This window comes from Amborella trichopoda, chromosome 8, assembly GCF_054954075.1.
Source record: "Amborella trichopoda isolate Santa Cruz 75 chromosome 8, AtrichopodaSantaCruz75HAP2 v2.0, whole genome shotgun sequence".
Lineage (NCBI taxonomy): Eukaryota > Viridiplantae > Streptophyta > Magnoliopsida > Amborellales > Amborellaceae > Amborella > Amborella trichopoda.
Window position 1 is genome coordinate 9,706,435 of NC_142343.1, and position 11,679 is coordinate 9,718,113.

Below are 11,679 nucleotides of genomic sequence, written 5' to 3' on the forward strand. Positions count from 1 at the left end.
TGATAATATTTTACGACCTTCACAGGCATGAAGCACTGACATTTATGATAGCTTAATCCATAGAGTGGTCGTGAACTCTCAAGTCAAGAGGTTCTCAGCCATCCTTGCAGTTGTAGCTTCTTACCATGCCATTTTGCAGCCGTTAGAGAGAGAGAGACCCACTTCTCTTGTTCCCAGAGAGAGAGAGACCTACTTCTCTTGTTCCCACAGATAGATTTGGGGAGAAAATTTTCGAGCTTTTCAAGCCATTTCAGGCTGACCCGTTAAAAGGCCAGCCTGGTCAGAGACAGAAATTTCGGGCTTTTCAGGCCAATTCAGGCTGGCCCATTAAAAGCCCAACCTGGCCCGGATTTAATAACCATCAGCCACAATCAACCATTGGCCAAGCATAGCTTACACATAATGTGCCCGCTGCATAATACAGAATGCATTGTCTGCCCCCGAGACTGAATTGTAGCGCCCGTTAGTCCGTCACGGGGGCTGTGAATCATCTCCACTGTCAATTGCGTGAACTAGGGTGGATGTCCGCCATGCATACCTTATGACATACACATTTATACATTGTCTAAACACAGATTTGGCATTTAATATTTGTTATATAGTTACAGCCATTTTTGGCCCAACCAGCAGATGAACAGCCATTCATACTCATATATTCTACGAACAATGACCCAATGGTTCATTATAATTCTATATTAGTTATTAGATAGAAGATCCTTAATGTTAAAATTGAACATTTCTCAAATGTACACCATCCATCCAAATGCATTAAACCCCCAAGTATAATAAATATGACTACACTTTTCTCAGTTTCCTTTTCTGATAGTCAAATTTATCTCCACAAATCAAACTTCTATCTAGCTCCCAAAACTGGCTGAAGTCGGTAGGGCTGCCACCTCATTTCTTCTTCCCACCTTTGGCTGCATCTCCAGCTTTGGTCTGCAGAGAAGAACAAGCAAAAACATTTATTTGGATTCATTTGTTTATACATGTGTGTGGACCCACTTTGTATACGGGCCCTGACAAAGCCAAATATGGTGCATGCCCCACTACACTGTCCATTCAATTTGGACAGATCCGGATAGGGGAGGTAGAGAATGATCTGCACCATCCAATATCCGAAACAACTGGACAGTGCAAATGTTAGGTGTGGACCCTGATGCACAAAACACTTACATATACATCCTAAAAGGGAAAAAAACAGGTGATAGTTAAAAAAGAGTAGAAACAAATACAAGAGATTTGCACATTCATAATTATCCCAAGAAAGGAGGGTATGCCCCACCTTCTTGACCCCACGGATCTTCTTAGCCCTGTTCTTCCTTTCCTTCATCTGCTTCCTCGATTTCTCAACCTTGGTAGCAAGTCCATTCTATCCATATACCACGTTTTCTAGTCAGAGATCCACAAAAAGAAAGCAGAACTAACAGAAGAAATAAGAGAAACAATACATACAGGAAAAGACTACCACAGACAATGAGATTGTCCAGTTTGTATACCATCCACAAAATGGCAGTACTACCTATCCTACCCCATGGATGGTGGAGATAAATCATTGGTCCGTTCATAGTCCATATTGTCCATTGCAGACCAGAATGCCTCCACTTCTGGCATCAGTCAGGTAGATCAGATGGTGGATGCCCTTTTGTGGGAGATATACTGTGAACATTGTATGTTTTTGTACCTTCCCATGGATGGCATTCAGATGGCAATCTTCAAATTGTACACATGAAGTTGTATCAATATTTCCAATATGATCAACAAGCAAGCATTTATAGTTCATGTAACACCAACAGAATTGAAAATGCATTGGGCATCCCCTTGTGTGGTATTCGCCTAGCTTACCAAAATAAATAATCATAAAGACAAACTCATGTTGGTGCACACACGGATGGATACACACACAACGATAAAGAACTATTTCTCTAATGAAATGCTCTTCCGAGTTTAGCTGATCATGTGTTCAAACAAGTTCAAGGGGTCTATGATGGATGGAAAGTCCACCCACTACCACCAAATGAAGCTCCACAAACAAGTTAATATGGCGACAGCTTCAGACTCCAGTGAAAGACAGCAGTGGAAGAAAGTATTCTTAAGTTCCAAGGCAGATCACTCAAGCCGAAAAGAAATCAAGCATATATGAAGCCAAGGAAGAGGTGGCCCAGGAAAAGGAAACTAAACCCTTTCTTAGGCTACTAGTATTCGCATAATTTCAAGAGCATTTGTTTCAATTGGAATTAAATCACCTGTATGTATACCCTTAACTAAGCCACGCATAAGTAGGTAGAATATAAGCCACAATTAGTCGGGTCATCTATAAGCATATAAACTGTAATCATTATGTGATCAATCTTTCTAGACTCCAAAGTCTTAACTCATAGGTAGAACACATGAAACATTTATGACTTATATCACCTTGAAACTGCAAAATGTCATGAACAACATATAGGAGGGAGGTAGTGCTCCAGATCTTACACCTTCAGTCCAAGAATCCTGCAACTCAAGCCTCTATTTTTTTATCTTTTATTTTTTGATAATTAGCCAGTCAATCCTCTTATAACTTGTCAAGTGACATTCACTTAGCAACCAAGAAACTTATGGAGAACCAGACAACCACCCAAAAGGATGGTCTTCTTCCATGACATTCTTCTACGACAAATCCCCAGGGCAAAAGGGGTCGACATTCTCTTCTTTTCCTCATTCTGATTAGGGCGGGACCACATTACCTGTTGCTTGCAGTTCTTGACTCCACCTCAATGTCCTAAATCCTAATTTTATTCTCAGTGCCACATTTCTTCTAAAAAGCCCAAAAATGAAGTCTTTTTTTATGTCAATATTAAGTAATTGAGCACAATATCAGTAAATCAATATGCAAGCAAAATGACATTCCTAGTTCAAAATTATACCCACAACAATATTTGACTTAAAGAAGTTCTTAATTTCATGAAGGGGTTTTGCAACACCATAACATCTATTGCAACTTTTCTCTCGCCGTGACCTATCTTCCTTTTGTCCCTTTTTTTTTTCTTCTTTTTTTTTTGTTTCCATCTTTATAGTACAAAAAGATGCTAAGTGGAAGTGAAGGAAGAGGTCAGATGGTCAGAGAACAAACATGGTAGGATACCATTGAGGGAGCAGGGACACACCAAGGTATGAAAATAAGGCTTCTGAGGTTTTTATAGAGCTGGCAATGAACCCAGACCAGACCCGGTACCCGTCAGGTATACCCGACCCGGATCCGGGTATGGACCCAATCCTTGGACCCGCTGGTAGGGTCCGGATCCTTCAAAATGGACCCGAAGTTTCTCGGGTACGGGTATTAGTGGGCCCGCCCAGACCCGGACCGGGACCCTTACCCAGATTTATTATGTATAAAAAAATACATTAATTTAACTAAGTAAAAGAGAGAGAGAAAAGGAACCCAAAATAGAGAGAGGAACAACAGAGAGAAGCTCGAGGTTCTCTCGTTCCTCACAGTGAGATTGAGCACAGCGAGATTCATCGAGATTGATTATTTTGTTCCTTGTAGCTTCTGCCAGAGCAAGGAGCGATGCCTCTTTGGCCTCAGCATTGGGCAAATTGAAGAGGGTTTTTGCTGCTTCTTGTACCAGAGCCTGTTTAGTGAATCCATCCCAGCATCCTCTTCTCAATCTTGTTGTTGCTGATGTATACCTCCCCATTTGGAGGGAGTCGTCCTAGAGAGAGAAGGCCTATTTTACAGGAAATTGGCCTGTCTATAGATAGACAAAGAGAGAGAGAGAGAGAAGCCTCTTTTAGAGGGGCTTTCTCACACTAAATATCTCCTGCATCACTTTCCTGCTACTTAATCCAACCTTTCTCACTCTAAACCCTACTGCAAGTTAGCTCGCTCTCTCTCTCTCTCTAACAGTGGGCTCTGTTTCCCTTAAGATAGTTGATGGCACAGCTAGATTCAGCGCCACTACCATTTACTCCACCATCCTCAATGCCATATGCTCTTTTCTCTCCTAACCAACCTATAAGCTCTCTACATCTTCTCCTTCCCTGCTAATCAAGCTCCTCCTCTCTCTACTGCCCACAAGACTTAGGCCATGCCCAATCCCCAATCTTCTCCAAATGAGCCTCTTGAATCTCCTTATCAGGGTTAGCTTAACCCAAATCCATCTCTTGAGACCCATTTTTCACGGCCATCACTTTGAGATCCAATTGCAGGGAGAACCCACAAATATTTGGTTAGGGTTTCGGTTTCATGGCCTGAATTTAGCTGGAATTTCTGGTCTAGGGTTTCACAGCCTGAATATCCATGTAATGATCCAGGTCCCGGGTCCATAACCTCATTCCAGGTACGCATACAGGTAGTGGGTACTCTGGACCTGTCGGGTCACGGGTTCATCTCGTGCTATTCGGGTCCAGGTCCAGGTCCAGGTCCAGGTCCAGGTCCGGGTCCGGCAAGACCAGACCCCATACCTGACCCATTGCCACCCCTAGGCTTCTGAATGGATAAAAAACCCAAGCTGGAGGACAAGGTAAAAAGGGAAGAAGAATGATCAGGAAGAGATTTTACCTGCACTTTGGTAATTCTCAGCTAAAAGAAGATGAAGGATCAGGATGGACACAGTTCTGTATAAATTATAGTATTTCCTAGCAACACAGTCGATCCATAAATGGATGGTGTCGAAAGACAGTGGGACCGGCCAGAGTATGACATGACTCAAGTGGTAGGTCTTTTTCTCTTCCAACACCAACCATACTCCATCCCAGAACTGGACAGTGCTATACTTGCGACAACAAATTTCAGGTAGATTTTTTTTTTTTTTTTGGGTAATTCAGTGGGGAAGACAGGCCCCTACCCGTTTTTTCAAGTAGATCAGGAGTTAGCTTTTTGAAGATATTAGTAGGGTCGTGTTAATGGTGGGAATGAAAACCACAATATGGTGACTAAGGTGTGGGGTGCTACCACCACGACCCCAGCCCCTTTCCCTATTTCATGTAGAAATTGGTTCTACCTGATTACTCAAAAGAAATCTAGCAGAAACTATTGTTTGAAACAAAGAGAATGTTCTAGACATTCTAATACAGTTGGAGTAAGAAGCCTTTAGATATCTCATAAGCAATTGAGGCCTGATAAAATCAGAATGCAATTATCAATTGGAAATAACTAATATTTTTTCTTTTTTTATAATAAGTCAGGTAAAAGAATCTGGCAATTTGTACGGATCACTGACCCGTATATACATGTCAAAATCATCTTGAACTTCTCTTGATAATAAGGATTTCAAATTCAAGAAACAGAGAAATAGGTCATCATCTAATAAAAACCACAAGGAGCACCACTCTTTTTAAAGACCACAGAAGGCCCTCAAGGGATTGCCTCCATAGTTAAGAGTCACAATAACTATTTCACAGGAGTTCCATTCGTCCATTGAAGAGGGCACTCTGCCACTGCTGCAATAGTGAACAATCAAACACAAGGGGACCCACAAAAGACCAACATTTCAACCACCATGATCTCTCAAATTCCACCTGCACAACAGAAACAAAAACCATCAATTGCTTCCATCTAAGTCGAGCTTTGACGTGCCAAAATCCAGATGTATAATTGATGTATCCTACAAGGATAACCCTCTTTTGAGAATTTCAAATGGCTAAAGCCATCTGTTTCATAATTAAGGACCACGTGAGATATTTCACAAAGAGCTATTGATTGCTTGAAGTTAGAACCTTTTGTTATCATCACACTGGTATGACCAAGAGAGCAAGAAAAACTAAAAACTCTATCTGCCCCCATAACTCTAAGAACTCCACCAGTTCACCTACCCGCAGAACCTTTAATTCCCCTATTGCTTTTGTCAGAATTGAGTCTAAAATATCCCTCGAAAATGATACACTTATACTGAAGCACAAAAATTCTCATAATTTGCATTAAAAGAATGTGCTTTCTTTCCTTTCACTCGGAGTAGACCCGCAAATGTCCATGAAGCAGCCCAAGCAGGCTCATCATGTCCCAAGTCAGATGTCAGACACAAGGATGGTCTGACTAAACCAACTAGACTAGTCGATGGGAATGCAAATTGAATCAACTCAAACATGCCTTGACGCTGCATGATGTGTTCTAGAGCTTTCATCATGTAATTAATAAATATTCTTTTCCCATTGTAGGTTTCCAATGGCAAAAGGCAATCAAACCGATAGTGTTCATCCCTGATAAGTCAAATTTTTCCTTGGGTGAAGTTTTTTTTGGGGAAAATATCTATGTACCTCCTATTTTTAGGTTTCATTTCTTAATAGACCCAAGGTTTCAAAACCTATCTTTGGGCATAGAAATCCTAGGTCTTATATTTTCTAACCCCCCCTAAACTAATTTTACTCACTTTAAACCTATTTTATTAGCCCAAACAAATCTGAAAAAGGCATACCCTTTCTAAACCCTATCATTTCTCTCTCTTCACGTGATCCCTAACTTCTCTCTCTCCTCTTGACTCTCCCCAAATCCCTTATCTCTCTCTTCATATTTCCCCATTCTCTCTCTCTCTCTCTCTCCGTGTCTCCTGCATAACTGAGATCAGCGTCCAAAGATGCAGCCATTATTACATTATATTTCCGTGTCTCCTGCATAACTGAGATTTGGAAGCTGATAAAGTCCTCTCATGAGCTATTACTAAACCTAGCCATCTTCTGCCTCTTCGAAGCTTCCTCGCTCATAACCCTCTGTTCCTCTCTCTTCTCTCTAGTCTACAAAAACTTCTGTTACAATTCCCCGATTGCTTCTCTATCCCCTGCTTCATGAGGGTCTAAAAAATACCATCATCTCCCTGTATTTTCGCTTGTGGGTATTGCCAGAAATCGAGTTTTTTTGGCCAAAATCTGATGATGAGCCCGAAGAGAAGCTTATTCCACCATTTTGGTTGACTGCAAAATCACTGGATAAAGTATTTTGGGTGGCCGGAATTTGATTTCCGACCAAAATTATGGCTGTCACCACAGCCGTATTGTTATTGGTGGTGGTAGTGGTGGTGCTGGTGGTGCTGGTGCTGGTGGTGTTATTGATATTCGTATTAGTGTTAGGAATAAGATTGTTATTGTTATTGTTGAGAGCTTCTAATTGGGTAGAGAACCTCTGAGTTTTGCCATTTTGCCTTCCCACTCTTCCATCTTTGATTCTCTTGTAATATCTTTGGATGTTTTAGAGCTGTTGTATCTTCAATTTTGAATGTTTTCTAATGTGGATGTGTGCAACAAAGAGTATAGTGGGAAAGGATGAGAACTCAGAAATTATTTGCCAATGCAAAGAGAGAGAGTTATATACCCTGAAAATAGAGCAAGTTGAACAAAAATTTTGGTGGATTCCAATAGCCATGAAATTCGGACTGAAATTTAGAGAGAGAGAGAGAGATGAAATTCTGTCTGAAATTAAGAGAGATGAAATTCAGTCTGAAATTTAGAGTGAAAGAGGGGTAAAACACAGGGAGAGAGAATGAAGGAAAATACAGAGAGAGAGAGAAGGTGTTTGGGGAAAGTCACATGGGAGAGAGAGAGAGAGAGAAGTTTGGAGAATATGAAGAGAGAGAGGATGGGATTTATAGAGCATGTCTTTTCTATATTTGTTTCGGCTAAAAAATATGTTTAAAGGGACTAAAGTCAGTCCAGGGGTTAGAAGATAGGTTTTAAAACTTTGGGTTTATTAAGAAATGAAACTTAAAAATAGGGTGTGTGGAGATATTTTCCCTTTTTATTTCGCTCATGAAACAAGTATCAAAACATTTTACTTCTAAAATGAACAAATTATTCTGCCTATTTTGAAAACTACCAATTTGTTATCATAGAATGGACTCCGTGTCTATAACATAGGATCCTAGAGAGAGAGAATATCATGATTTAAGTCTTTCTAAATCAAACGCAGGGGCTTTATTTTGACAAAATCAATGGCTATTGGCCTCTTAGGCTTAGAGACTTCGGTAACATAAATACACTTGTACATAGTGAGCTCTTGAGGTCTCTTTATTTCCTTGTATATAATATTTCACACAGAAATACAACAGGTCGGCTACCTGCTCAAATCCCTCACTAACATTTTGGGAAAAAAAAATAGTATGGTTTACCATGAAAGTCGTTAGATGCATAGAAGAGAAAGTCCTAAATCACTCAACATGCAAATCCACTAACCACTGCCCAACAAAGCACTAACTTCCCCAGTTACCAAAGGGGAGAGAAGCTTGCCCATCCCTGCACCACCACTTACCAAAGAACCAGACACTTGATTTTCAGTTTCTCCAAACAAAATCTCTGACCCCCCCCCCAAAATAGAACCTCAACTTCTAAGCCCCTTCCTGAAAACCACCCAATCAACGTTGTCAGTTTGTTGATCATCCCAAAACCCAATCATCAGGGCATCTTTCCCTCTCACAACCAATTGTAACAAATACGAAAACAAATTCATATGTGTTAAAGATAGTAGGCTAGAAAACCATATCTAAGTTTCTAAAAAAGGGATGCTTATACATGACACAAGAATATGCATATATAAATGGAAGGCAGGTATTTACGTTTATAAAAATCTAAATCTATGAGCAGGGTTACAACTTCAAATAATATCATAACATAATAATTACAATAGTTGGTAAAACGTACTTGCTTTAGTAATAATTCAGAGTACTTGCATCAGTACCGATACACTAGGACGAAGGAGATTTGACTTGGGTGAGTTCTGAGTCAAATGGCGGAGTTTTACAACACTGATATAACATATATGGGAGGCATATAATGCATTTCAAGAATATCTCCTACCAACCCCAACCTGGGTATTCATGGGGGTAAGTATGTTTAGCAGTAGAAAATAATAGGTGATTATGACATTTAATGTGTGCGTGCGATGATTCATAAATAAAATGATTGGTAATGAAAATCTGAGGGGTAACTGTGATATTGTGCGTAACTGTGTATCCGCATGCAATTGCATGCATGTATACATAAATGTTCAAGTTATATATGGGTGCTACATATCCATGCCTACTCACATCTATGTGTATATACACGTAGAAATGTGTCCTTGGGGCCCCAAATAGAATCGAACTCTTTAGGACACAAAAAAGAAGCAATACAATAAGGCTAATTTAAGAAGAAAGGGGAAAAACCCCAATATCAATAAGAATTTTTAAGGAGCTTCCAAACAAGTAGACTAAGTGACAAAAAATCATCAACTTACTCGTATAAGACGATATTTGGGCTCGTACTTCTTTGCAGTTTCAACTGTATCATATATAAGCCAAAAGCCAGTAGACTTACCACCTCCAAAATGGGTTCGAAACTTGAATACAAAGATCGAGTTTGAGTCCTTCACATCATACACTTTTGACAACTTCTCCTTCAACTCCGCCTTCCAAAATAACCATTACGACTACTTAAAACACCAACGAATAGTTTGCAGCAAAATTGATTCTTTTACCTTTTCTCCAGATGGGTAGGAAAAATGACTCTTTTTCTTCCAAGAAAAAACATACATATAGAACATGGGAATGAAATACCTTGGATACATTAGGTCTTCCTGGATGCAGAACATCAATGACCTTGCAGAAAATAAAACAAAAAAACCAAGAGAACAATCAATTGGTTAATGACCTCAAAAGTTAAAAACAAGAATGAAATAAAGTAAAAAGGTCAACACCCACAAACTGCTTTCTTGAGAGAAGTCTATTTGTCATGAATTTTCGAGTCCGAATAGTAACGGCTTTGTTGTCAGCCATTTTCACTGCAGAAAATCCGGCACATTAACAAACCATTCCTTCAGAATATGGGAGGCATGAAAGCAAATTTTGGAAAAAAAAGAAAATGGACTGTTTAGAAGATTGTTGAAGACAACCATGACCATGAAACATCAATTTGAGGTCAAGATTGAATTGTAAAACTTCATGTGTTTAATTTTGGGAAGTTCTATGGTACTTTGGAAGCCATTACTTCCCGCAGCTTCCAGAATAATATGAAAATGGGGCTAGTGTGCTTCCATGCCCCCATGGAAGCCGCCACTTCTGAACCTCGGAAAGATGCAGCTTCCAAAGCTGCATCTTCCCCAAATCACACACACGATAAAAGAGGTACCAGGAAAAAACCCAATAAATTTATCATATGTTTCTAGCTTCTCTCACAAAGGTCATGGATGGTGCAACCATAATATTCAACATAGAATATCTATAGATACACATTTTCTATTGTTGTGATATGATTTTGCCCGGAATTGCTTTGATTACAAAGTCATAATTCTAGTACTCTTAGAAGATGGCAAAGATGTTTTAGCTTCGATTACAAAATCATAATTCTAGTACTCTTAGAAGATGGAAAAGCTGTTTTCTCCTTCCAACTGAATCGAAAATTCTTGCAAACACATCTTAAATTCTCATTTTAGTTATTAGTTAATTATCTATGGTTCATAGGGTCAAGTCACATATTATCACTAGCTCATTGCATAAGGAAACACAGTAAGAAACCCTATAAACACAGAGGAAAAAGAGGAATAGGTTGTTTGGAAAAAAAAAAACCATTACTTGACTACCCACATTGGCTCCAACAAAAACAAATATACGGCAACTAACTAAATCCAAATAGCTAAAATAGAACTAGAAAATAGAAAAACCCATCTTCTGAAAGTAAATTGAAGGAATTCACATTTACTTTACGAGATAAAGTAAAACCTACATAAACGCATAAACTTACAGAGTTTCCCTATGTCATCAAAACTTCAAAATGATTCCTTTCCCTGAATAATAGAAATAAAAATAAAAGAAATGCACTATATCTCACAAGTGAGAAAATCTCTCAGATATTCATTTATCGCCACATAAATTCGTAATCGAAAATACATAAAATCAAAATCAAAAATAAAAAACCCACTAAATCATCTATATATCGTGTGATTCTCTATAAATTACCAAAATCCAGGCATTGGTCGCTTTCAGAAATCAGAATCGAAAAACACACGTGAAGCTCAGTGAATAGAATCAGGAAACCAACTTTGAAACAGATGAAAAGTTTCGGCTTGGTACCTGATTTTCAAAAGGAACTTCGACGAAAACCTTTTTCCGGCGATATTTTCAGGAGGATCTCGAAGAAACAGGGGCGAGACTTCTTGAGCCAACGGCACACACCAGAAAGAACAATTAGGGTTTTTCTCACTTAGACATATTAGGAATTTTGGTTAATAGTGTGGACAGAAGGGATATTTATCAAAATACTTTCCGAGACAAACAGTTGGGTTAGGTTTGTGGAAGGGATACCTCAAAACTATGCTGAATGATGTGGTTTTGGTACGAAAAGTTGTGTTACTTAATTATAAAATTTAAAGCTCTACAAATGGCATAAATTGAGCAGGCTTATAAATAATTAAATAGTTTGAAAATAGACGGCTTCTATATTGTGTTTCCAAAGTGCACTATTTTCATGACATGAAATTTTTTGTTTTTTTTTTTTTTTTGCATATCCAAAAATCACAAGGTGGAGGTGATCAATTGAGGGTTTTTTAGCTTCCCAATAGCCTTTTCTCATGGACATATATAAACGTTTTTTTAACATTGGAAAAATTTGTATAAGGTTGACACCTTAAAATGTAGAATTAAGGCGCATCTTTAAAATCTTTTGAAAATATGTTGTTTTGGTATTAGAAAAACATCGAATTTGATTATCTTGATGTGGAAATGATAGTTATGAAAAAAA

General features: G+C 38.8%; 1 protein-coding gene across 11 annotated transcripts; it reads right to left on the reverse strand.

Annotated features, from left to right (window-relative positions):
• Positions 1 to 678: 678 nt before the first annotated feature.
• LOC18436073 (small ribosomal subunit protein eS24z) lies at positions 679 to 11,315 on the reverse strand. 11 transcript variants are annotated; one of them, XR_016061423.1, is made up of 7 exons: positions 11,013 to 11,277; positions 9,645 to 9,724; positions 9,501 to 9,542; positions 9,262 to 9,352; positions 1,523 to 1,713; positions 1,286 to 1,372; positions 679 to 939 (listed from the first exon to the last, which is right to left on the reverse strand). XR_016061423.1 is itself a non-coding variant. In XM_088874652.1 (7 exons), the coding sequence occupies exons 3-7, from the start codon at positions 9,717 to 9,719 to the stop codon at positions 898 to 900; spliced, it is 417 nt and encodes a 138-aa protein (XP_088730778.1). In that variant the 5' UTR covers positions 9,720 to 9,724; positions 10,684 to 10,726; positions 11,013 to 11,315; the 3' UTR covers positions 679 to 897. The 11 variants fall into 11 exon arrangements, 8 of the variants coding, with proteins under 8 accessions (XP_088730778.1, XP_006846162.1, XP_088730780.1 ...); XR_016061422.1 differs by having other exon boundaries at positions 1,456 to 1,713; XM_088874652.1 differs by lacking the exon at positions 1,523 to 1,713 and adding an exon at positions 10,684 to 10,726 and having other exon boundaries at positions 9,182 to 9,352; positions 11,013 to 11,315.
• Positions 11,316 to 11,679: the final 364 nt, after the last annotated feature.